Source organism: Cydia fagiglandana, chromosome 24 (genome assembly GCF_963556715.1).
Source record: "Cydia fagiglandana chromosome 24, ilCydFagi1.1, whole genome shotgun sequence".
In the NCBI taxonomy this organism is placed as follows: domain Eukaryota; kingdom Metazoa; phylum Arthropoda; class Insecta; order Lepidoptera; family Tortricidae; genus Cydia; species Cydia fagiglandana.
The window spans coordinates 1,762,411-1,788,683 of record NC_085955.1 but is presented as its reverse complement, the minus strand read 5'-3'; the positions used below and the strand labels follow the sequence as shown (position 1 = coordinate 1,788,683).

General features: G+C 41.2%; 2 protein-coding genes and 1 long non-coding RNA gene across 3 annotated transcripts; 1 reads left to right on the top strand and 2 right to left on the bottom strand.

Moving 5' to 3' along the window:
• The first annotated feature begins 6,615 nt into the window (after positions 1-6,615).
• LOC134676580 (serine hydrolase-like protein) lies at positions 6,616-20,522 on the top strand. Its single transcript, XM_063534971.1, has 8 exons — positions 6,616-6,673; positions 7,013-7,144; positions 13,029-13,139; positions 16,131-16,313; positions 17,372-17,506; positions 18,105-18,252; positions 19,299-19,427; positions 19,862-20,522. The coding sequence occupies exons 1-8, from the start codon at positions 6,616-6,618 to the stop codon at positions 20,148-20,150; spliced, it is 1,185 nt and encodes a 394-aa protein (XP_063391041.1). The 3' UTR covers positions 20,151-20,522.
• LOC134676334 (uncharacterized) lies at positions 10,988-11,748 on the bottom strand. Its single transcript, XR_010099909.1, has 2 exons — positions 11,543-11,748; positions 10,988-11,405 (listed from the first exon to the last, which is right to left on the bottom strand). It is a non-coding gene; the product is annotated as an uncharacterized LOC134676334 (long non-coding RNA).
• On the bottom strand, positions 20,511-25,968 carry LOC134676579 (putative cysteine proteinase CG12163). Its single transcript, XM_063534970.1, has 5 exons — positions 25,752-25,968; positions 24,749-24,872; positions 23,284-23,468; positions 21,947-22,072; positions 20,511-20,883 (listed from the first exon to the last, which is right to left on the bottom strand). The coding sequence occupies exons 1-5, from the start codon at positions 25,966-25,968 to the stop codon at positions 20,723-20,725; spliced, it is 813 nt and encodes a 270-aa protein (XP_063391040.1). The 3' UTR covers positions 20,511-20,722.
• Positions 25,969-26,273: the final 305 nt, after the last annotated feature.

Below are 26,273 nucleotides of genomic sequence, written 5' to 3'. Positions count from 1 at the left end.
TACTACTCTCAGAAGTGTCTGTTTTTGGTATAGTAACACTTGAAGATGAAACTGATAGTACGGGTGTGTCAGGACGCTCTATCGCGTCATAAGGGGGAACAAGCTTAACTATCACTGGTGTAATTGTAGTAATATCTTCATCAGGTATATCTCCTCGCTCATCAGGAGGTGTAACAGTACTTGATTTCACATTTGGAACTTTCATTTCAGTATTTGGTGGTAAATTTTCAGGAGCTTTTGATGTTGTTTTGTCTATTGGTGGTAAATATTCAGGAGCTTTTGATTTTGTTTTATCTTTTAATGGTAAATATTCAGGAGCATTTGATGTCGTTTTATCTATTGGTGGTAAATATTCAGGAGCTTTTGATGTTGTTTTATCTTTTGGTGGTAAATATTCAGGAGCATTTGATGTGGTTTTATCTTTTGGTGGTAAATATTTAGGAGCTTTTGATGTCTTTTTATCTTTTGGTGGTAAATATTTAGGAGCTTTTGATGTCGTTTTATCTGTTGGTGGTAAATAGTCAGGCGCTTTGAAATTATGAACAGGTTTTGTACTAGAATTGCGAATTGATATTGTGTTGGACGTCACCGTACAACAACCGGAAACAACGTGGTTTTGAATATTTTCGTAGCTCTTGAACCAACCAATTTTAAATGACTTCATATCTTGTTCTTTTCGATAGGTTCTGGTGTTAAGCAAAATGCGTTTTGGCCTCCAATGTTTATTTCTTCTAATGCGTACAATATTCTTCAGTCCAGTGGTTTCGTTCGCATTTTGGTTTCTAGTTTGCACAGAACCTTGAATAGTTTCTTTAAGCTGTTGAAAATTATTAATTTGATAGCCTATCAATACCTGGTTAAGAAAGTGTTGACCATCTCTTGTCCGTAGTTGAGTACCGTTCGGACTTTCATTTGTTTCTATAGAATGTTCTAATTTTTTTATTATTCTTGGTTTAAGTTTTGTTTTAAATTTATGTTTAATTTGTAAATTTTGACTGCTTATTTGATTCAAACTCACACTTTGTATTCGGCTGGAGTTAACACTGTCGTATTGTGTCAAGACTGCGAAGTTTCCATAACAGTGATTGTGAAGTTCTGAAACATTAAACAATGCATTATAATAATAATATTGCTTGCTAGCATTGTTATGGCTGGTGTCCGAACTCTTTACAATAGCCCAGTATCATTGTCCACCCAAATTTCAATCCATAGGCCGGTATACTCGTATTATTCACTTTTTATACAATGCCTGCTGAGACCGGTTCATGGGTGTTTATTGTTGTGCCAGTGAACGGGTTCCAGCAGGCGTTCCACATGACATTAAAGCTCTCCAAAGGACCTCTACGTGTTGGATCTATATCCCCACGCAAGCCTATCAAAGGACCGGGATTTAAAGGCCCGTGAAATCCAAAATGGAGGTACAAATAATATTGCTTCGATAGTTCACGCAGAAAATTTAAATAACATTTGATTGTATTTGAACGAGCCACGGGAAAAGCGAATGACAGTCAATATAAAAACGTAGAGACAATATTGTAATTTAAAATACATAATGTAGTATAATTTTTATAGGAATGAGTAAACTGACTATTAAATTTAGTATTTGACAATAAGTTTTACATACATACATACATATAATCAAGCCCATTTCCCGGAGGGGTAGGCAGAGACCACGGATTTCCACTATAAGTTTTAATACGAACTAATGATGTCTTATGTCTTATTCAGAAATAATCCAAAAGATGATGATTTTTCGAAAGAACGAAAATGGTAATTTACCATTTAAACTTTAATTGATTATGTAACAACAAAAAAAACTTAAACTCTAGTTATTTACTCACCTAACGCAACTAAAAAGAAATAGATCTTTAACATTATTATTTTTTTAACATAACACCATCCTAATAAGTATCACTACAGATACACCTTTCCATAAAAAAAAATATTAACTTTTAAGAGCCCTTCAACGTGCACACTAGCGCCACAGCTAAATAATCGAGATTATTTAAATTTAACGAAAGATATTGAAAAAAGGGGGCCGCTACGGACTGTATTGTGTATTTAAGTACCTTTTGAATACATCAAACTAGTTTTTATGTTGCTGGATTCGGCAATCTATGCGTCCAAAGTTAAAACGGCCGTTTTTCTTTTGAGTTCCTAGATCGACGAAACCAGCAACATAAAAACTAGTTTGATGTATTCAAAAGGTACTTAAATACACAATACAGTCCGTAGCGGCCCCCTTTTTTCAACATCTTTCGTTAAATTTAAATAATCTCGATTTTTTAGCTGTGGCGCTAGTGTGCACGTTGAAGGGCTCTTAAAATAATTCTGATGAATTTTCATATTATATCAGTTACTTTTCTACACGACTACTTCAGAGCAGTTACGATGTGTTACTAAGATCTATTTGTTGATGATTCTACTAACGTTCATAACATCAACAGATTGTGGGCCCGATTCGGATTTTGAAATAGACATCTATTAGATATCTTTGTGTAACATAATATTATTGCAGGTGACTGTACAAGATTAATATTTATTTATCACTATTAAGTAAATATAAAACATTAAATAAGCTTACAAATAATAATACAAACTATCTCTAAACTAAATAAACTTCAAATAAAAAGCCTATAAATAAAAAACGTCCCCCAAGTCACTGCCGATGGGCAGTGTGCCCAGAAGGCTGGCCGCATTGCCACGTTGTATGGCAATACTTATGCGTTGAGCAAAATACTGGATATCTTTTAGACATCACCAAGATACGATAACGATATGTTTAAGATCTAACCTGTCAAATTTGAATTTGCGCGATTCTGGAGATACTCTTGAACGATTTGCTCGGGCTATGAGTTAGATATCCAATTCACATCTAATAGATATCTTACGCTATCTAACGTAAAAGTGACATTGGTTGCCCGAATTGCGTTGCAAAAGTGAACTAGTTGATAACTATAACGTATCTAGAATAGATCTAGTACGTGTCGTCTCTTGTGTATATCTTGAAGTTCGAATACGGCAGTGTATTAGTAATAACCAATGTTATGTACTTATGTATAAAGTAGAGATGCAACGGATAGTTGTTTGGCCGGATACCGGATATTCGGCCTGACGTTTGGCCGGATATCCGGTATCCGCCTGCAGAATATTCGGCCAGCGGAACTATACCTACATTTCGGTTTTTCAGGTGCGCATTCTGCAGGCTTGACCTGTTTCCTAGTGAATGTTCGCGCGGACTCATTTCTAGGTTCGAAATGAGTGCGCGTGCAAATCAGTGGAATGTTTAAATTGTTTTAAAATAATAAACAAATACGATTATGATCAAAACTGTTTCTTAAATCCAATTAGTTTACTCCGAAAGCAATGTTACTATCCGGTATCCGGCCGGATATTAAAAACATGGCTGGATAGGCCGAATACCCGGCCGAATATTAAAATCATGGCTGGATAGGCCGAATACCCGGCCGGATATTAAAATCATGGCTGGATAGGCCGGATACCGGATAGTAACCGAATATCCGGTGCATCTCTAGTATAAAGTATAATATGGACTTACTCGTACCTGTAAATAAACAATCTATGACACAGTATAAGTACAATGACAGTAGGTAATCACCGTTCATTTAGTAACGTAATGTTTGACCACATAATAAATAATAGTACTAGGTACAGAAGACTCACTCTCTAACAAAACGCGCCTGTCACGGGGCCGATTTTTGAAATTCAATCGCTCGATTGCGGCACTCGAAAATCAGTGGAAAACGGCGAAATGCCAATTTCTGAAATACGAGCGATCGATATTTGGAATCTAGTGGTATTGACCACTCGATTTCAGTTTTATTAGTAGAATTTAAATGCCTAGTAGTGGAGATATCATTTAACGAAATACACGAAATCGAGTGGTCGAATTTCAAAAATCGGCCCCCAGCACAGATATGGCCGCTAGGTGGCGACAGCGTCACGCGCGGCTTATGGCAAACCCCAAAATTGGGGTCGAACGGATGTACTTTTAGCTACCTCTAGCAAAGCGACGAAATCGCGAAGTGAGCCACGCCTGGTTTGACGTCCAAATCTCGAACACAGTGACTGCTCGACCCTGGGGGCCGATTTGTATTTTGAGCGTTCGATTTCGTCACTATAAAATCGGTGGAAAACAGCGAAATGCTAATTTTTGAAATACGAGCAAAAAAATTGGGAATCGAGTGGTATTAACCACTAGTTTTCAATTCTATTAGTAGAATTTACATGCCGGGTACTGGATATATTATTGAACGAAATACACAAAATCGAGCGGTCGAAATTCAAAAATCGGCCCCCTGTGCGAATTACATTTATTTCCTAAAAAAAATCGCAAGTATACAGCCGACCACTGACGAACAGGCGGCCGGACGGTAACGGCCTGTCAGTTAGAACAAAATTTTGACAGTTCCGAACAACTGACCGGCCGATATCGTCCGGCGGACTGTTAGTCAGTGGTCGACTTTAAGCCAGGCGGCACACTCGGAATTATCATTCGGTTGCCGTACGGAATGACAGGTGGGAACGGATAATACATTTTGTGTCTGTAAACATCGTGAGGAAACCTGCATACATCTGCGAAGAAATTCAAAGTTGATGTCCCCAATCCGCATTAGGCTAGCGTGGGGACTTAGGCCAAGCCTTCTCGCGCATGAGAGGCCTGTGCCCAGGCTGAATTATTATTTGTACCTACTCCATTTTGGGTTTCACGGGCCTATAGATCCCGGTCTCTTGATAGGCTTGCGTAGGGATATAGATCCAACACGTAGAGGCCCCTTGGAGAGCTTTAATGTCATGTAGAACAGAATTATTATTATTATATTAAATACTAGTTTCTTTTTATAAGTACAAATTAGTTACACAGCATAACAGTAGGTACTTCTAAAGGGGCCTACTGATTAACAGTCCGCCGGACGGTATCGGCCTGTCAGTTAGAACAAAATTTTGACAGTTCCGAACAACTAACAGGCCGTTACCGTCCGGCGGACTGTTAATCAGTGGGCCCCTTTAAGGCAGTGCGAACTACAAAACATTCTTATCTGAATCAAAAGTAAAGTACCTAATTTTATACATTTAACTACATCTACATATAACAAAAATAGGATATATTTTAAATTGAAATAAATGTCATTACGTACCTATTAAGAAAAAGTGACCAAAGCCCTCGATTACACCAGGCTGGGATCGAACCAGCGTCCTCTGCTATCGCTAGGATATATTTTATACTAAGTATTTTTTTACTTTTTTATCGAAGGATATATTTTGGTATGAACATTGAGTTACAAGTACAATTTTGCAAAATTCAAATATACCTTGTTATAAAATAAAAAAAACCGGGCAAGTGCGAGTCGGACTCACGCACGAAGGGTTCCGTACCATAATGCAAAAAAAGCAAAAAAAAAAAACGGTCACCCATCCAAGTACTGACCACTCCCGACGTTGCTTAACTTTGGTCAAAAATCACGTTTGTTGCATGGAAGCCCCATTTAAATCTTTATTTTATTCTGTTTTTAGTATTTGTTGTTATATTAGCGGCAACAGAAATACATCATCTGTGAAAATTTCAACTGTCTAGCTATCACGGTTCGTGAGATACAGCCTGGTGACAGACGGACGGACGGACGGACGGACGGACAGCGAAGTCTTAGTAATAGGGTCCCGTTTTACCCTTTGGGTACGGAACCCTAACAATGCATAATTGAAAGTGAAGATACCTAATAATTATTATTAGGTATAATATACCTAAGACCTACCCCTACCTCTGTCCAAGTTAATGCCTGATTTTGAAGATGAACTACTTTTAAATAAATCTACTCTGAATATTACGTGATGAATGTGATGATGACCAGACGTAATAATTATAACTATTTTGTCGAGTTATTGGCATTGTATCAAATATGATACATATGATTTTCCGAAACTGGAAAATCCTGGATTTTTTCCTTTATTTTTAATAGTCTAGTATGCATAATTATAGCCATATCTGTAACACATTAGCATTGATCGTACGTTAGGACCGTTTTAGTAGCCGACTAGTGCATATCCCGCGTGCTATATTAATTAGTCATCTTTTAATTATTTATTTTCATTAGTTTCCAAGCGTTGACAGTTAAGGATAAAGGATAACTTACGTTAGACCGGGCCGGAGCTTCCAGGGCTTGTTATTTACCTACATACTAACATATATTATAAAATAATTCAAAAACAAGTCAAAAAACAATAAATAAAAATAACTTAAAATTAAACTTAAACTATTTAAAATACAAACTATTCTAAAATAAAATAAAACTAATCTAAACTAAATCTAAAAAAGGCCCCTGTGGCAAGGTCCCCAAGATACTAACATATATATTCATTTTTATTTTATGTTTAGTTATTTAACTAAACACTATTTAGGCGACACAACGACGTGGCTCCATTGTCGTCGTCTTGTGTTGGATTTTTATTTGTTATCATCACATACGTGATTGTTGCCTTGCAGTGATAAACTCGATAAAGAATTGATAAATATTGGGAAATGTCAAATGAATTCGTCACGTCTAGACACATAATGTTTGTTTTAGACAAGTTTTAATTGCATACAATTAATTTAAAATGCCGGAAAATCCGATGAAAGAGTGGTTTTTGAAAGTGCCTTGGGGAAAGTTAGCAAGTAAGTTTTTTTTTTTCAGATACTTATTGTGATTTAATGTGTATCCTTTTTTAGTTTTACCAAATAAATCACTCTTTCAGATATTGTTATTACTAATAAACTTTCAGATATTGTAATTTTTATTAATAATAAACTGTTTACGGAAAAAGTTATTGAATGCATCGCATGTTAGAGTTCAACCAAAATAACTGCAGCGATTTCGATAGCGCAGACTGTAAGTGTTATAATATATACGTCATAATATCATAGAAGTTTGTCGTTTAAAACACTTGCACAGTATGTGCTATCAAAATCGCTGCAGCTATCTTGGTCTAACTGTAATCAACTAGTTGCTTCCAGTGTTGTCCTGGGGAGATCCTTCGCTACCTCCAACGCTGCTGGTGCACGGATTCATGGACACAGCCGCCACCTTCATTCCCCTGGTCGACGTCATGCCTGCTACTTTCCACTACGTCACATTTGACTTGCCTGGTACTGCATATTTGACGACCTAGCCTATATAATAAACGTTCGTTATTTAGTTCACAACTTAGCTAGACGGAGCCCCGCTTCGCGGGGCTCCTATTTCTGGGCGGTTTGCCCTTCGAGCATCTGAAGCTACCTAACGAACCTAATCTACATAACCTATTAATTTAGTGTGACGTCCATGAAAAGTGGGGAAAAATGCGACCGGGAATAATGCTACCCGGAACTAACACGAGTGGGGGAAAATGCGATTGGGAATAATGCTACGCGGAACTAACGCGAGTGGGGAAAAATGCGATTGGGAATAATGCTACGTGGAACTAACGCGTTTGGGGCACATCTAGCTAACTACTCTCACTACAATAGAGTCAAAGTAAATTTTGTGGTGACAGTAAATTTACTGCCATCTTTCAGGCTAAGAACATTTGGCCTATACTCGTGTAGATGACGACACATTTTGATATTTAATAAATTTAACATTTATCAGTGAAAGAATAAGGATCAAAGTCAAATGACGTTCTAAAAGTTCAATGCTGTATTTACTGTGACTACAAAATTTAGTTTTACACTACGCCTCTATACTAAATTATCTTTGCTACAGTTTCAATACGACCGTTCTATCACGCTTCTGTTTCATTATTTCTATAGGGGAGACCGAGGTGAGTTGTGACAGAGGAGAGATGAGACATCGTCGATTTTTTGGAATAAACTAGAAACTAGGTCGCAATAGCGCGCGTTTGTTAATTCAAGTTACGAGCTAACAAACGCACACTGTTGCGACCTAGTTTCTAGATTCCAAAAAATCGACGATGTCACAACAGTTGTGACATCGTCGTTGAGAGTTACTCTCCTCTGTCACAACTCACCTCGGTCTCCCCTAAATCTACTGTTTAACTGAGGGGGTTGGTAAATTTTTAGTAGGGTAACTTGGTAACCTACAGACTGGTAGGCTTGGCTGTATGAAGCTTTTTCGCAAGCATGTACCTAATATAGTAACCAGTTTCAGGTCTAGACCTCAGCAACCTTTTACTAGAAAATTACCACAAGGACTTGTGGTAACCGTGTCTTTACCATTGTGGTAACCTTACCAACCGTACGAGATTGACCGAGCGTCAGCGAATGTCTCCGGCAAAAATGGGGCATTATCTATGAAAAGGGACCTTATTGTCGATGGCGCATACGCCGCACAGCGTCGCGCGGCATTGTATTTATATCGGAGCATCGTTAATAATGGCGTAAGCGCCATCGACAGTAAGGTCCCATTTCATAGATAACGTCACAAATGCTTTCGTATATCATATCCGAATGTTCTCCTCTACAGGTCGCAATTCTCAACCTATTCTCTTGACTTTTTGTGAGCTGGGGGCCTAGCCAAAACGCATTTCGAAAAAAGATATCGCTAACGAATCGATAAAAAATGTATGGGAATGACAGGTACCGTAGATGAGTTTGTCGAAAAATATTAACGAATACAAAAATGTTAGCCAAGTTGCAATGTTGTAACGAAACGCAAAACTTTCGTTACTGGAATTCGATATCTGTCATACATTGCCTAGCCGAGTGACACTTTTGACATGCGAAATCGAATCGTTATCGCCTCCTAGGTGTCGATAAGTAGCGAGAGCTATCCCCTTGCAGATAACTTATCGAAGCACAAGAAAATGCCGTATAATAGTGTTTGTAAATTAGAATTTGTAGTAAAAAGCATACTTTAACATTATTGTGGGCGGCGAACAACGCGGAAGTCTCGCTTAGACGCAGGCGCCGTCTGAAAAATCGCCTATTGAAACTGCTTAGGAAAGGACTGCCCTTAGCTGGTGGCTGGTGGCTTTATGCTACGGGGTCAGATCAAAGGATAGTGGGCCGTACGCAGCATTTCACCCAAAGGATCCAATGTGACCGAGGCGCTGAATATCTACCTATCTATATTGACAGTGTCATGGAAAAATGGATTATGCACCCACAAATGCAACACGAAACAACGTCCCTACAAAGGTAAGAGTGAGCCAATAACTTATCCCCACATACCTAATAAGTATATAAAATATGTAATTGATGCTAAAATAACTTCTTATGTGTTCCTGTTACGTCTTCAAATATAAACCGATGAACGGTGTAGATTAAATTTGGTACCCATATGCACACAGGCAAGCACTTGTTTCTCAATAGGAAAGTGAATTGAATGTGTAAAGGCAAAGGTATATAGGTAAAGGCTTTACAATTATAGATAAAGACTCGGGAACAAATGTTCTTCACACAAATAAATGCCCTTCCCGGGAAACAAAACCATAACCTTCATAGGCAAGGTCACTAACGACTAGCAATATTGTAGTGTCATCCCATTTTCTTAAATTGATTTGAAAGAGACGAGACTACAGTGTTGCTACTTTTTGATTTCTACAATTTCTTGTCGAACTGTACAGTAAGCTCAAGAAGACTTGTGTTGTGGGTACTTAGGGTACTTAGATAACTATATATAGATGGTCAAACCAATTTGTCACTCAGTAAGAACCAGGAAAACTATACTCATACTTTTGGGTGCTAGTACTAGTATATGACAAAGCTAGTATGATTCTCTCTGTCTTTGTTTGAAATGAGACAGTCCTTTGACAAACTATACTTAAATACATAGACAACACCCATGACTCAGGTACAAAATATCTGTGCTCATTACACAAACAAATTTCCTTACCGGGGATTCAAACTCAGGATTAATATCAGATTAACCGGCAGGGTCACTAGTCACTACCCACTAGGCCAGACCGGCTGTTTGTTATGCATATAAATTATCAACCATATTAATGAAACTTTTTCATATTATGAAACATATTGTATATGACTTCTTTTGGCAGGCGCAGGTACAGTCAGCTGCAGAGAAATGGTACCACTCCTGCATACAAACTTCTATGTAGCGGTGGTACCTTTTCTGTGCAGCAGACTGTACCTACACACTATATAAAAATATATGTACTTACACAAAACATTTAGTTTTTTTTGTCATATGACTGGTAGAGAATAGATAAATATTATAACCAAATGTTACAGAGTTTTTTGAAAAACTAAGCATTCATTTTGTTTCAGGTGACTTGGATATTCATTGCAGCCTTGACATATTTATGGTGCTCCAAAGCCAGGGTCAAGGGAAGAAACTATGACACATGTACAACCACAAAAATATATTGAGTGTTGTTTTACTATTTTAAAACACTACATAATATATGTACAAACAAGAAAAGAATGCTTGGCTACTGATTTCATGCTGCCGGCAAAAAATACCTGCTGTATCTTTCATTAATAGATTTCCAATAAAATAAATTAACTTTTTAACCCAATCATTGTTTCATTTATTTATGGTGGTTACCACCTTAACCTTTGGTATGCTTAGGAGCAGATCTGCTCCCATGTACTTACCTATATTCAACTTTAAAAAATGCATTAATTTTGACGACCGGTCTGACCTAGTGGGTAGTGACCCTGCTTGCTAAGCCGATGGTCCTGGGTTCGAATCCCAGTAAGGGCATTTATTTGTGTGGTGAACACTAATATTTGTTCCTGAGTCATGGGTGTTTTCTATGTATATAAGTATGTATTTATCTATATAAGTATGTGTCGTTGCCTAGCACCCATAGTACAAGCTTTGCTTAGTTTGGGGCTAGGTTGATCTGTGTAAGATGTCCCCAATATTTATTTATTTATTTTATTTTATTTAATTATGATTGATATATAAATTACAAATTGTTGACAGGAGCATACAAAAGGTTAAATATGAATAGCCAGTAGCTTAGCGGGTGAGATTTCCTTCCCAAATTTCCATTCAAAGCAAAGATGGTAGGTAATTAAAAAATAATATTAAGTAATAATATGATTTATTAGTTTTGGTTTCACAGGCAGCTTTTATCTTATCTAATGCATAACATCTATGTATTCAATGTTCGCTTGACTTTTGTTAATTTCGAAAATGTTTGAAGTCTATGAAGTAAATGAGTTCACTGAGGTTACACTGATTCGGGCAAACCTGTTCACAATCTCACTTCACGGTTTGAATCATTACTAACACTTAAAGTATTGTCTCTTCTGGTCAAGTAAGCCAGCAGTGCACGTCCTTAGCACTGGTAACTGCCATGAAGGCGTCATTGCAGCGGCAGCTTTGACTGTTCGTGCCAACTTGGCGAGGACTTCTCAGCGTGGAAGAAGAGCCCGCGGAGCCCGCTCTTGCCCGCTCTGGCTGCGCCGCCGCCTTGATTGGGGCTGCGGTGACGACGGCTGTCTGAAATTGTTAAACTTAGGTCAAAATTATATGCAATTAACAACGCACTCTTCAAATATTACACTATATAGAGTTATTTTATCACGAAATTGTAATTAACTAAGTTAAACAAATGCCAAAATATTTCATTTGCTTACCGATAAAACAATTATTTTCTCCAAAATTAGATTCGCTGTTCACTTGACACTCTTGACAGCTGACAGATGACGTTTCTTGACGGTTTTGAACGAGAACCACAGACTAAAATTAATTTTTATCGACTTGGCCCGTCGAATATGCGATAACTAAAAAGATTGCCTCTTGGCTAGGTTATTATAAACATTATCGACCAGTCGCTCGCGAACGTAGAGATCGAATCGATACGGAGCGAATGTAATTTGGCTACGGGCCCTGCCGGCCTAGCCAAGCTTACAATCGCTATCGCTTCGACATCGAAAAGCATTATGTCTCTCTATCACTCTTCCATATTAGCGCGACAGTGACAGTTGCGTTTCGATCGCTACGGAGCGTAAGCGATTGGCATCTTGGCTACGCGGCCTGGTTCGAAGAATAAATAGGTTTTTTTAATCAAATCATTTTTTTGGAAATTCTTCAGCCATAGGTACATTTGGATCAAACAGAAAACTGTGTTACGTCTTTCCTGTAGACATAAACAAGAGTTAAGGGCTATAAAGGTTAATTTTCTTATTTAACCCTTATCCACGTGGCAAAGGTCCTCCTTTTATTCCACAGGAGAGAAAAATGTACAGTTCGCGCGAACACACTAGTTTTCTCTCCTTATGGGCAATAGTTAACAGCTTGTGGGAATGTGGGCATGTAAGTAATGATTTTAGTAGTAGTAGTAGTAGTAGTAGTAAACACTTTATTGCACAAAACAAGTACATAACACAGAGAGAATACAATAAATGTGTACAAAGGCGAACTTATCCCGTTAAGGGATCTCTTCCAGCTAACCTTTAAGTAACTGAGAGATACATATGAAATGGTAGTCAAACTAAGATAAAATGTACATGACGGCGAGACTTAAAAGAAGTAGCTAACCCTAGGAACATAACTTAATACAATGTGATGCATTAGGTGCAAAGGCATATACATATATAGATATACGAAACAATTACATGTCCATAACAATATTACTAATTACTTCTAAATAAATAAATATATACATACATATATATAAATACATACAAATATATAAATATATATAACCGCACAATCCTACCTACGTGTCCTTCAGTTGACATTTTGTGTTATTGCCATAACCTCATTAATTTTGCCTTCAGCGACGCTACAGACTGACACTGCCTTAACGGGGATGGCAACGCGTTCCATAGCTTCACAGAGTGTATCGTGAATGACTTATTGTAAGACCGGTGTTTGTGGGGAGGAATGGATATGGGGAGCGATAGATCCGCACTAGATCGCAGCCGGTGGTCACTACCATCCGCCAAAAACCTAAACCGCTCTGCAAGGTAAGTTGGAGAAGAGGGGCAGAACAGCACCTTATAAAGTAGAGATAAGATGTGCAAGTCTCTACGGCGGCGGATAGGTAACCACTCAAGCTGAGAACGGAACGATGAAACATGGTCAAATTTTCGCAGGCCAAATATAAATCTTATGCAGACGTTCTGCAGGCGCTCCATCTTATTAAGGAGTTCCTCATTAAGGTTCAGGGTCGCGATGTCCCCATAGTCCAGAAGAGGAAGCAAGAGAGAGCGGGCAAGGACGACCTTCGTACGAAGTGGGAGAAAATTTTGTAGGCGCCGCAGGGAGTGCAGTGAAGCGAAAAGTCTTTTGCTGACCTCGGTAACGTGAGCTGACCAGGAAAGAGTCTGGTCCATGATAATGCCCAAATTCTTGACAGTAGAGGAGAGGGGAATGTGAGTTCCATCAAAGAAAATATTGGGTATTATCTGACCAGCCAACTTGGAGATGAAATAAGCGCCACCAACCATAATTGCCTGCGACTTCTTAGCATTTACCTTTAGACCAAACGACTCCGCCCAGTCACGAATAGAAGTCAAATCGTGATTTATTTGGCTTATCAACGACTCGACATCATCAACGCTAGCCGCTGCGTATATCTGCAAGTCGTCTGCATATAAATGATATGACGAAGTCAGAGATTTCGTGATACCATCAATGAAAATTGAGAATAGCAGTGGGGACAGCACACCACCTTGAGGAACACCAGCCGTAATTTCGCTCCAGTCAGAAGTACTGTCATCAACCTTGACTCGCTGGCGCCTCCCAAAGAGATAGTCTCGGAACCAGGCCAGTGCCAACGGGGACATGTTTAGATTACGCAACAGAGCTAACATAATATCAAAGTCAACTGTGTTAAAAGCGCTGCTAAAATCCAACAGGACTAACACCGTCAACAGGCGGTTCTCGATATTCAAACGAATGTCGTCGGTCACTTTCACCAAGGCAGAGACAGTACTATGTCCCGGGCGGAAGCCGGATTGAAGTGTGTTGAAGAGGCTGTAACGATTGAGATAAGAGGACAGGCGCTCATTCGCAAAGTGCTCAATGACTTTTGAAAGGATCGGGAGAATAGAAATAGGACGATACTGGGAGAATGACGTGGGACTAGGGACTTTAGGAAGTGGGATAACCTGAGCAAGTTTCCACGTGGTGGGAAAAGTGCCAGAGGAGAAGGAAAAATTAATTATATGAGCTAAAATGGGAGCAATATCTTCCGCCACGAGCAAAACCATGTCCAAGCTGATGTTGTCCTGACCAACGGCCTTCGTTTTAATTTTTTTAAGGATAGTAAGAACCTCCTGCGGTGAAATTTTGTCGAACTGGAACAACTGTGTATCGGGGCGTGGCGTATTATCAAGCAGGGATAGAGTTCGTTGCTTTACAGAGGAATCGAGCTCCACAGGAGAAACGCTAAAGTGGCGGTTGATGGCATCTACATCCAGAACACCCGTACAATTCTGTTGACATTTGCCCACCCCCAGTGATTTTAAAAACTTCCACAGTTTTGTTGGGGGGCAATCATCGATGGACTGATGTATATACTGCCGCCGTGCCGTTCTACACGCTCTATTGCAACGGTTCCGCAGAGATGTGTAAGCCTGTAAGTTATTTTCTGACGGGTCCTTGCGAAGTTTGACTCGAGCACGATTCCGTTTGGCCATAAGTAATTTAATGTCCGTAGTCAGCCAAGGCGCAGGAAAATGTTTAACTCGTGTTGGTCTTAAAGGGGCGTGTCTATCGAAAGTCGCGAGCAAAACATCATTGAAAGTTCCTAATTTAAACTCCACGTCGGTAGACTCCTCCACAGATGCCCAACTCACACTGCGTAAATCGCCAAGAAGGGCTTCCAGGTCAATGTCATGGAGGTTGCGACGCATCACTACCCTATGGCGCCTTTTGGGGGGGCGAATATTAAAGGAGGCGTATATGAGATCGTGGTTAGAAAAAGCTGCTGCATTGAATTGGCCGTGATTGGAAACTAGGTCGGGAGATGAAGTTAAAATTAAGTCTAAAAGAGAGGGAGGTCCATTGTGGGGAAAGTGTGTGGGACTAAGTGGCAGAACTTCAAGGTTTAAGGACGATGCCAAAGTAAGGAGTTTACGAGAGCGGACGTCTTTCTTTACAAGACAGGTGTTGAAGTCGCCCATAATGATACTGTGAGCGAACTGTGGACAAAGATCGACTAAAGTATTTTCAAGGGAGTCGAAGTAGTTGATGTTAGAAGAAGGGCTGTAAAAAACTCCAAGCAAAACGTTGCTATGATGTAACGTGACGTTAAGGAAGAGAAATTCTGGAGAATTTGAGTTCGCCGCCGGAGACTGTGCAACCACTTGACAGGGGAAGTCACTTTTTATGTAGATGGCAACTCCTCCACCCCGGACCATACTGCTACCGCCGTCCCTAAAACCACATCTGTCATTCCGAATTAATCGGTACCCAGACAAAGGATATATGTAGAGTTGAGGGAAGCGAAGGTTTCAGCCAGGATTCCGATATAAGTATAGCGTGGATGTTATCAGAGTCAAAAGTGGCTAGTAAATCAGAAAAGTGGGCCGGTACACTCTGTGCGTTAATATGAACCACATTGAAGCACTTTTTTGCCGAATCGAAAGTAGAGTGGAGACATTCGCGTAAGTCAGGTATGTCCGAAGCGTCGCTAAATGAATCATAAAGGCTGGATGAGGATAGTGAAAAAAACTCACTGCCTGAGGAGGCATTAAGAACGTTTGACATTATAGGAAGAATATGCGGTAATTTATATATATATAAAAATAAAATAAATATAGAAAAATAATAATATACCTATATAAAATGACTATATGTAGCTCTTAAAACTTTGCTCACTCACTCGCCGGCAGCTGGCACAAAAGCATAAAGAATTAACATAAACACATGAAAACAACACAAACAGTAACAGTAAAAACAGGAAGGCAGTAATTTATAATACAATCACATTATAAGTACAGTCACAATAAAATTGAAATAAGGGCTAGTTCCCCAAAAGAAAAATACACTTTTCGCAAAGGTGAAACGGAACGTAGCTGTCAAAAGTGACGTGACATTGACAGTACGACTATCCAGAGAAAACAGAGCGCAGTTACCTTCGATTTTTAATTAGAAATGAGAAACAGACTTAAGGTAGATAAGAAATTAGAAATACGTTATCAGAAGTACCTGCCTTCCAGAACAAAGAAATTTAGACTTAGGGATAAAAATACGGCAATCAACGACGATCAGAGTTGGAACCTGGAACCTTTTTGGCGGCCCGGGTGGGACGCGCTTTCAGCGCTGGCCCCGAAGCCGACGGGGTGACGCCAGCAGCCGCTGTGTGCTCCAATCTCTCAGACGCGGGGGCTTCTGTAATAGGGCAGTCGTCAGCAATAGGGGCCGGCGCGGCGGTGTTAGATATAGTGGGCGCAGGCAGGGCCCGCAACTCGGCCAGGGAGGTTACTTTTCGCCGCGACCCATCTGGGCACACCACCACAATGCGACCCTCGCTTGTCCAGCATCCATTAAGGCCGTATACTTGTCTCGCCTCCATAAAGACACTGTGACGGGTGCTTGTCAGAAATTCAGAGAGAGTCATACCAGATCCCTTTAGCCGCTTCTTCGAGGCCCATACACTATCTCGGGTTCGTGGACAAGAGAACTTTATAAGAATGGGCCTGGGTTTAGAGGGCACCTTTTGTCTACCAAGGCGATGGCAACTGATAAACGAGGACTCCGAGACACTACTCAGTTGCAGCCTGCCCTGGCAGATATCCCGGACTGTTGTAGATGCTAACTCACTCTCTTCTTCGGGAACCCCATGTAGCAGCAAGATGTTTGAGCGTGACCGGGTCTCCAGATCTTCCAGAGTCTTCAACACAAGGTCCATTTGCTTTTGGAGGCTCTCCACCATCTTCCATATAAGCTGTTTGAATGTTTGATAGTCATCTTGGATTTCTGGCTTCAGAGTGCTCTCTGATGCCACGGAGTTCTCAAAGGAAGCCATGCGAGAAGAAAATAGGTTCTTCATTTCCTCCATACCTTTTTGAAGTTGTGACAAAAGATCCATCGCAAGTGTAGTTAGTGACTTTTTCGAACTGTGCTTTAACTCTTACTGTTGGTGTGCAGAAGTATTGAAAACAGCTGTAGGCGGCACCGAGGTAAATATTAAGTCATACAAAAAATAATTTTTGAAAATTATTGAAATAAATAATTAAAATGAAATAAAATTAGCTTTCAATTACAAAATACGTGTCACTTGTTTGCCTACCCGTTTTTTTTTTTTCTTTTTTATTTTATCATAGTTCTCCAAATAAAAGAAGGACCTTTACACGTGGATAAGGGTTAAATAAGAAAATTAACCTTTATAGCCCTTAACTCTTGTGTATGTTTACAGGAAAGACGTAACACATTTTTCTGTTTGACCCATTTAGTGTTAAGCTAGTTTTTTTTGCTCACAGAGCCCACAAATTATTTCGTTTTCTTCTCAGGCCACGGACACTCGGACACGATGCCAGGTCCACCGATATCCCCCCTACATTTGGTGGAAGCTATACGTCAAATAGTTGACCAACTACAGTGGGACACGGTCTCTTGTGTCGCTCACTCCATGGGGTATCTCATTTGTGAGTATTTAAAACAAAAAATATTCTGAACTTCTTGGTTTATTTGACGACTAGTCTGGCCTAAAGGGTAGTGACCCTGCCTATGAAGCCGATGGTCCCGGGTTCGAATCCTGGTAAGGGCATTTATTTGTATGATGATACAGATATTTGTTCCCGACTCGTGGTTGTTTTCTATATGTATACATATGTAAGTATTTATATATTATATATATCGTTGTCTGAGTACCCACAACACAAGCCTTCTTGAGCTTACCGTGGGGCTTAGGGCAATTTGTGTAAAAATTTCCTATAATATTTATTTATTTATTGGCTTTCACGGTATTTTTCAACTCAATCACTTACACCTTATAAAATAAAGTCCCCGCCGCGTCTGTGTGTGTATTCTATAGTCCGTTTTTTTAGCATTAGAAAGAACTTCGCAGAAGTAAATTATATGTATTGACCATGCTACATTATATAATTCAATAATTACTAACAAATAACGAGCCTGATAAAAACTGCACGCTTGCTTCTGTGGAGTTCTTTCTAATGCTAAAAAAACGAACAGGAGTAGTTATAATATCATTACGTGTACCTTTACTACTTTCTAACATTGCAGGCGCGTATTACAACGCAGTGTACCCCGGTCGAATACGAAGGCTGGTGTCACTGGCTGGTGCGATCAGCATCCAGCTACACGGGCTGGTCGAACTGCCGAAGGACTGGTTCGACATCAGCATCGCCAGCTACTACCGTCGCTATTTCCAGTACGTACCTAGTAACAAAGTGTACCCTGGCTGTATACGAAGGCTGGTGTCGCTGGCTGGCGCGATCAGCATCCAGCTACACGAGCTGGTCGAGCTGCCGAAGGACTGGTTCAACATCAGCATCGCCAACTACTACCATCGCTATTTCCAGTCCGTACCTATTAACAAAGTGTCGTCGTAAATTTAAGAGTTAGACTCTTGTCGGTGTAGCTTTCTCCATTTGACTATCCAGGGCCGCCTCCTTGAATTCCTTATACGACATTACAGCTACCTTTTCTTTTATTTGTGTTATTTAGCTTATCCTCGGCCTTCCTCTTCCTCTCTTGCCTGCAATCTTTCCTTCTATAATGTTATTTATAAAAGCGTCATGTCGTATAAGATGACCAATCCTTTTCCCTCTCCTACTCTCTATTGTCCTCAACAAAGTATACCCCGGTCGATTACGAAGGCTGGTGCCGCTGGCTGGCGCGATCAGCATCCAGCTGCACGGGCTGGTCGGACTGCCCACGGACTGGTTCGACATCAGCATCGCCAGCTACTAATACCGTCGGTATTTCCAGTATGTAGTACCTATCCGAAGAACCACGCTTTCTACATTGAAAGCCACCAACGATTATGATGAATGTAAAACGGGTAACGAAAGCAGAATAGGACTAATTTAAGAACTTGACGAAAAACCAATGGGACAACCCAAGACGATACCCTTATTTTATGATTTTTTGAATAACACATATGTACCCCTTGAACCGATTCCTTTTAGACACCTAAGTAAAGGATGGCTCACGCTAGACCGGGCCGACGCGTCCAACAAGTTATTTTCTATGACGGCTGATCATGGGTTCGCAGCATCTGCGAACTTTTACTAACAAGATCGGTTACATCAGCCACTTGCGAGTACACCAGCGACAGCAACGGAGTTGACACCAGTCGCCGTGGCGGAAGTCGGCCATTATCATCCTTAAAACAGCTAGCAGACATCAGGCTTCCGTTACTCTTAGTATTTCTCAATTAACATCAAGCTTCTTAATACATCCTTTACTTAACAGGCCTCCAGCACCCTTAACCTACACATATAAGAAGGCAGTGGAATCCCTTGCTAGGGCTCGAGACGTGAGTGAGGCAGACGCCACTATCTTGGCGTCTCGATGCCTTAAATCAGTCGACGGAGAGTTCAGGTGAGATTTGCAGTGTTGACAGCCCTAATAGGCCCCCCCAGGCCTTGTTGTAACTACTCCATCATCATCCTGGCGTCAATCCCGGCTGTGACCCCGCGCGGGGCGCGAGGACCCGGGGTCCGCCTTCCGACTCCTTCGTGTCCACTTTGCCCGATCTTCGGCGTCCCTGGTGGTGAGTCCGTTGGTACGCATCATCATTCATCATCATTTCAGCCTATACATACATATACGTCCCACTGCTGAGCACAGACCTCCTCTCATGCACGAGAGGGCTTGGGCTATAGTTGGTACGCATGCCTTGTTGTAACTACTAGCGGCCTCTTTCTCAACACCCATCGTATAGACTGCCGCCCCTAATGTCTTGCCGCCCTAGGCCCGGGCCAAGCTTGCATCTAAAATAGTTTTTTTTCACAAAACCTTAATTCACATTCCAGGTTCACATGGGACGTGAAAGCAAAGAAGATCTACGTACCGCCCATCGCAGAAGACATATTATACTCTATCCTATCCACCCCCACTCCCACGCTTTGCCTCGTGCCTACAGAGGATAAAACGCCAATCACCTTCTACGACTGTCATGTCAACATGTTAGCGAAATTGACCAATGAGCGTTATGTGTTCGTCAGCGTGCCAGGCGGGCATAGCGTGCATTTGACTAATCCAGAGTTCATTGTGCCGCAAATTGTTAAGTTTTTTAATGAGGATGTAAAATCAAAGTTATAATAAATATAACTACTTATATGTCTGTATCTTTCGGCATTTAAATAAATATAAACTAACAATTTGTAAATATTCGGGTAGTTATAACATTTATTGGTTAACCAATCAAATACAAAACCGTCTGAATCAGTCACTGAACGACTTTAACCTACATAATTTGATCATGTACCTAATGTTGGCATCTACCCTCAACTGGCTTAAGGAGCCATTTTACTTTTATTTAAATACCTAAAGATACAGACTATACAGAGTATAGAGGAAGAAATTAAGTACAGCTCAGAGCCACTGGTAATAGCTCTGTGCAATGCGTAAGTACTCAACGCTGGTGTCGATTTTAATATCTTATATAAATAAAACCTAGAATTATTTGCACAATTTAAGGTTTTCATTTAAAAGCCTAAACTAATAGAAAAAATTATATTCCACTGCATTAGCCTAAGGGCTGATTTAGACGGCGCGCGAACTCGCATGCAATTTTAGTTACATTGCGGACTGTTGGTTACATCAAATTCAACCGACCGATCAAAAACGGCAATGCATCTCGCATGCGAGTTCTCGCATCGTCTGAATAGGGCTTAAGAGATATCTATTGCAACTTTAGCGTAAGACACGTCCATGGCGATGCCGCATGCGTTGGTCCCGCGGCGGAGGTAGTAGTACCCCTGGTCCCCCTGCGGCCAGTCCGTCCCCCAAGAGTTCTTGATGATCCAATATGGCACCGTTCGTCCATCAGAGCCTGTTTCATAGATTTATATTATTTTTTAGGGTTCCGTACCTCAAAAGGATAAAACGGAACCCTTATAGGATCACTCGTGCGTCTGTCTGTCACCAGGCTGTATCTCATGAACTGTGATAGCTAGACAGTTGACATTTGTACAAATGAAGTATTAAAAGTACGGAACTCTCGGATCGCTTTTTCATTACCCTTTGGGTACGGAACCCTAAAAACTTACTATAAGCGACGCTGTACCCAACTATGAGTACGGCGTGGTTCCGATCCTCCGGCGGGCACTGATCCTCCGTGAGTTCGTCTATGTCTAAACTTACTATAAGCGACGCTGTATCCAACTATGAGTACGGCGTGGTTCCGATCCTCCGGCGGGCACTGATCCTCCGTGGGATCGTCTATGTCTAAACTTACTATAAGCGGCGCTGTATCCAACTATGAGTACGGCGTGGTTCCGATCCTCCGGCGGGCACTGATCCTCCGTGGGATCGTCTATGTCTAAACTTACTATAAGCGACGCTGTAGCCAACTATGAGTACGGCGTGGTTCCGATCCTCCGGCGGGCACTGATCCTCCGTGGGCTCATCTATGTCTAAACTTACTATAAGCGACGCTGTAGCCAACTATGAGTACGGCGTGGTTCCGATCCTCCGACGGGCACTGATCCTCCGTGGGATGGTCTATGTCTAAACTTACTATAAGCGACGCTGTAGCCAACTATGAGTACGGCGTGGTTCCGATCCTCCGGCGGACACTGATCCTCCGTGGGCTCATCTATGTCTAAACTTGCTATAAGCGACGCTGTATCCAACTATGAGTACGGCGTGGTTCCGATCCTCCGGCGGGCACTGATCCTCCGTGGGTTCATCTATGTCTAAACTTACTATAAGCGACGCTGTAGCCAACTATGAGTACGGCGTGGTTCCGATCCTCCGGTGGGCACTGATCCTCCGTGGGCTCATCTATGTCTAAACTTACTATAAGCGACGCTGTAGCCAACTATGAGTACCGCGTGGTTCCGATCCTCCGGCAGGCACTGATCCTCCGTGGGATCGTCTATGTCTAAACTTACTATAAGCGACGCTGTATCCAACTATGAGTACGGCGTGGTTCCGATCCTCCGGCGGGCACTGATCCTCCGTGGGCTCGTCTATGTCTAAAGCGTGGCGAGGATTTAGCATCATTTTGTCGTTAATACCTGTAAGTAACAAGAAAAAATCCTCAGAGTTGACAGAACTCTTTGGGGTACTCCAACTCATGATTTTTGACCATCATACACAATATATCATCATTTTCCTTTCGTTATCCCGGCATTTTGCCACGGCTCATGGGAGCCTGGGGTCCGCTTGACAACTAATCCCCGAGGCGTAGGCACTAGTTTTTACGCCATCTGATCTGACCTTCCAACCTAGAGGCACAGGGCGGACACGCCATACATCAAAACTCGTTTGCGTGTATATGTGTGAACGGCACGTCTGTACACGCGTCATTGTGTGAGTAAGTCGCTTAGGGCTACTATTTACATGTTTTTGAGTTCACGGAGCGTTATCGTTGTACTCGTAACGTAAATATCAAACATTTTTATTCCTAAAATTAAAGAAACAAACATAATTGACAAGATGGTATTTTCTCCTAGATCCTTGCTATAATAAACTGTTCTATTCACAGGTCACAGCCAATATTATTTGAACGTATATGCGAACTCACACGTAACCCGTAAAGGCCGTAAAATATTACGTAAAGTATGGTGCGGCAATAAATTACCAAAAATGTCATGTCGAATTGTCGATAGACAATTAGCGTGGACTAAATATAAATAATTACAAAACGCTACTTTTTAATATATGTATAATAAAAATAAATGTTCTTTATTTCGTGAATTTGAAAAACAACCATACATCGCAAAATACATCGGCATTTTGAACGTTGCGTCATCGCGCCGCGGCGTTGCTAGCCGAACTGAGAGTATGTCAGGAGTCCGTCAGAACTCAGTCGCGGGGCGAGGTAATCCGAGTCGGGGCGGGGCGGTGCGTGTCCGTTCTGTATGATAATACTATTACTTATTCTGTGCTAGAGGGTAAACTAGGCCTTATTGGGATTAGTCCGGTTTCTTCACGATGTTTTCCTTCACCGAAAAGCGACTGGTAAATATCAAAAATGACATTTCCTACATAAGTTCCGAAAAACTCATTGGTACGAGCCGGGGTTTGAACGCGCGTCCTCCGGATTGAAAGTCGCACGCTCTTATTGCCGCTAGGCCACCAGCGCTCACATCACATACACAATTAGGGTTTGCAATCCGGATCCGAAATGTATGAAATTATCCGGATCTGGATCCGGATCCGCCGCGGATCTTCCCGAACATTTCGGATCCGCCGTGCAGACCCTGTACACAATACAAAGCCTTACCAGCAGAAAGCGGGCCATGTTTCCTCAAAGCTTTAGCCATTGCATCCTCGTCTCCTGGCCTGACTCGCTCCAGCCCAACCACGTTCACCAAACGAGGCTTATGCTGTGGGCATTGCAATTTTTTTTCACTGTACGGCCGGTATTGTGATTCGAATGGCACGCCTCCGAGATTCGCTATTATATCACTGAAACATTATTTACATCATAAGCCCGCTCCACACTCGTGCGCGAATCGCGGCGCGAAGCCGCGAACGCGAGTCTGGAGTCGATTTCGCATATCAGCGAACTAGACTCCACACTCGCGTTCGCGGCTTCGCCCGCGATTCACGCGCATAGTCTGGAGGGCGCTATACATACATCACTGGCTCAGTGACCCAAAGAGGATCTTGGCCTCTGACACAAGAGAGCGCCATTCTGCCCTATTCTGCGCCACCTCACGCCAGTTGGGTATTCCGAGGGCGGACAGGTCTTTTTGGGCTTCGTCACTCCAGCGGTATCTGGGGCGCCCGGAAACATTATTTAATTAATGAAAAGTTTTTATTATATTTTTACATACTTGTATTTCATTATATGAACAGTCAGCAGCAAAAGTTGCTAGGCGGGTGAGGTATTCAAAATTACCTTGACATGCTCTTATTCTCTTAACAATAAAGTCGCCAAGATCATTTTGAACTCCTGGCCCGCTTAGCAACTTCTGCTGCTGACTGAACAAGAATAAATTTTAAAGGGGTTTAACATTTTATTTGACTATCCATGACGAGGTGCGGATTTGCCCTAAGGCTCAGTAGGCCCGGGCCTCGGGCAGCAAGGTGTTAGGGGCGGCAAATTGTGGCAAAAAATTATCTGATGATAACAAGAAATAAGTCAAAATGTTGGTCAATACTGCTGCTGTTTGGGTGCTGAGAAAGGGGCGGCTACAGGGCCTGGGGCCTAGGGCGGCAAAACTGCAAATCCGTCACTGCCATGACGTACGCATATTATGTATAATTAAACCAAGGAAAGTCGGCAGTTATTTATACGTTACCTGAGATGTCATTTTTTATAGCGATTAGGTAGAGCAAATTTTCTGTCGGACGTACCGATTTTGAAAAACAAGCAAAAAATTTAACAAAAAAAATTTTACAACTCTTGGAATGGAGCAAACTCGGATTACACTAATTTAGAACCAAATGAAGTTATTAAGATAATTTCTAGCTTGTTGGTAATTAATTCCTGGGAAAAATCTAATTTGACTGACCTATAAGTCCGAGAACAGCAATACTTACGCAGGCGTGGCTCACTCCGCGATTTCGTCGCTTTGCAACAGGTGACAAACACACCAATTTTGGTGGCCGCAATAAGCCGCGCGTGGCGCTGTCGCCGCCTATAGCAGCCATATCTGTTCTGATCGTAACAGACGCGTTTTGTTAGAGAGTGAGTCTTCTGTACCTAGTACTATTATTTATTCTGTGGCAATATTACTTACGCAAATGTGTGGACAACGCTGACCGTGTGATTGCAATCAGCGCCCATGGTGTTGCAATCTAATAGGTACTGCTCTGAAAGGATGAAAGGATAACCCTTCATCCAAAACTGACTCTCGATGTTAGCTGAAAATTGTTGTGTGTTAAGCTTTAGATTGTCTGGAAGAGATCGCTCTTTAGCGATAAGACCGCCGGTTGTGGGGCCGATTTTTGAATATCGAGCGTTGGATTTCTTCACTCGGAAATCGGTGGAAAACAGCGAAATCCTTTTTTGAAATACGAGCGATAGAGATTGGGTATCGAGTGGTATTAACCACTCGTTTTCAATTATATTAGTAGAATTTAAATACCGGGTACCTACTGGAGATATTATTGAACGAAATACACGAAATCGAGCGGCCGAAATTAAAAAATCGGCCCCCATGTTCTTTTTCGTATTAGTGAGCAATTTTGTATTTTTTTTCTTCTACCTAGCGTTATCCCGGCCTTTGCCAGGGTCCGCAAAAAAGGGTTTGTATATTTTTATTGGGTCCATATTGGGTCGCATAATAGTTGATTGTCCTAATGTATTACTGAATCGCGATTAGAAAGGGATTGAGATAGCTGTCAATCCATATTGATTTTGACGTAAGTGTATGGAAATCTGTTATTTCTAATCCCTTTCTGATCGCGGCATGATAATAATGTTACGCATAAAACTCACTTCGCATAATTGTTACTCGTATTGTGCTGGAAATATTAACATTTCTGAAAAATTATAACACAAACCTAACCTAACCTACCCTATTCTACACAACCTATGCAAAATATTTTAGAAAATACTTTCTGTTTCAGCTGGAGAAAAAATATGCGAAGAGATTTATGCGTAACATTACATTATGACAATCAATTAATATTATGCGATGAGAGAGGATCCCATTTGTATTGCATTGTATTGTATCTGGGGAAAAAGAGTCGTAAGCGTCCAAAGTATTATTTATGATGCTTTATTAAAAACGGACTTACCAATGGCACTAAAAGCCCAGCAAGAAGAACAGGAATGACCTTGGTCCTTGACCGGACTTACCCCGCCACATTCCCTCCAATCAAAATGCTGACCTTCTAAATTTGAAACAGTTCCATGACAGAACGTCGGTTTTGACACATGCTGGGCGGTAAAAGACTTAGCTGAGGCAAGAACGTCGGTAAAAAGGCATAGTAAGCTGATAAGTTGGACGTACATTTTGTGTTTGTAGAGTTAAATGCGGCTGATAGCTTTTATATTGCTTATACACGCGTTTTGTGCACATTTTATGTTTTTTAGAGTTCTGTATTATTAATAACAACCATACGCCATGACAACTTTTTCCTAAACACCCTGGAAGGCAGGATTGAAAAGAGAAGAGAGGAAGGGAGACCTAGAATTACTTATCTCAGCCGAATAAAAAATAATGAGTCGTATGAGATTAAAAGACTGGCACAAGAAAGAAATGGTTGGTGATTACTTTCTCCCAGTGGCGTAGCTAGCATGGGTGGCACCCGGTGCGG

Excerpts from the sequence above, each read along its gene's own strand:
- LOC134676580 (XM_063534971.1), top strand. The coding sequence starts at position 6,616 with ATGCCGGAAAATCCGATGAAAGAGTGGTTTTTGAAAGTGCCTTGGGGA. Across the intron at positions 17,507-18,104 it reads CTCCATGGGGTATCTCATTT|GCGCGTATTACAACGCAGTG; the intron begins GTGAGTATTTAA and ends CTAACATTGCAG. Across the intron at positions 18,253-19,298 it reads TACTACCGTCGCTATTTCCA|GCCTCCAGCACCCTTAACCT; the intron begins GTACGTACCTAG and ends TTTACTTAACAG.
- LOC134676579 (XM_063534970.1), bottom strand. The coding sequence starts at position 25,968 with ATGTACGTCCAACTTATCAGCTTACTATGCCTTTTTACCGACGTTCTT. Across the intron at positions 23,469-24,748 it reads AGCGTTGTCCACACATTTGC|TGATATAATAGCGAATCTCG; the intron begins GTAAGTAATATT and ends ATAATGTTTCAG. Across the intron at positions 20,884-21,946 it reads TGGATACAGCGTCGCTTATA|GCTCTGATGGACGAACGGTG; the intron begins GTAAGTTTAGAC and ends TCTATGAAACAG.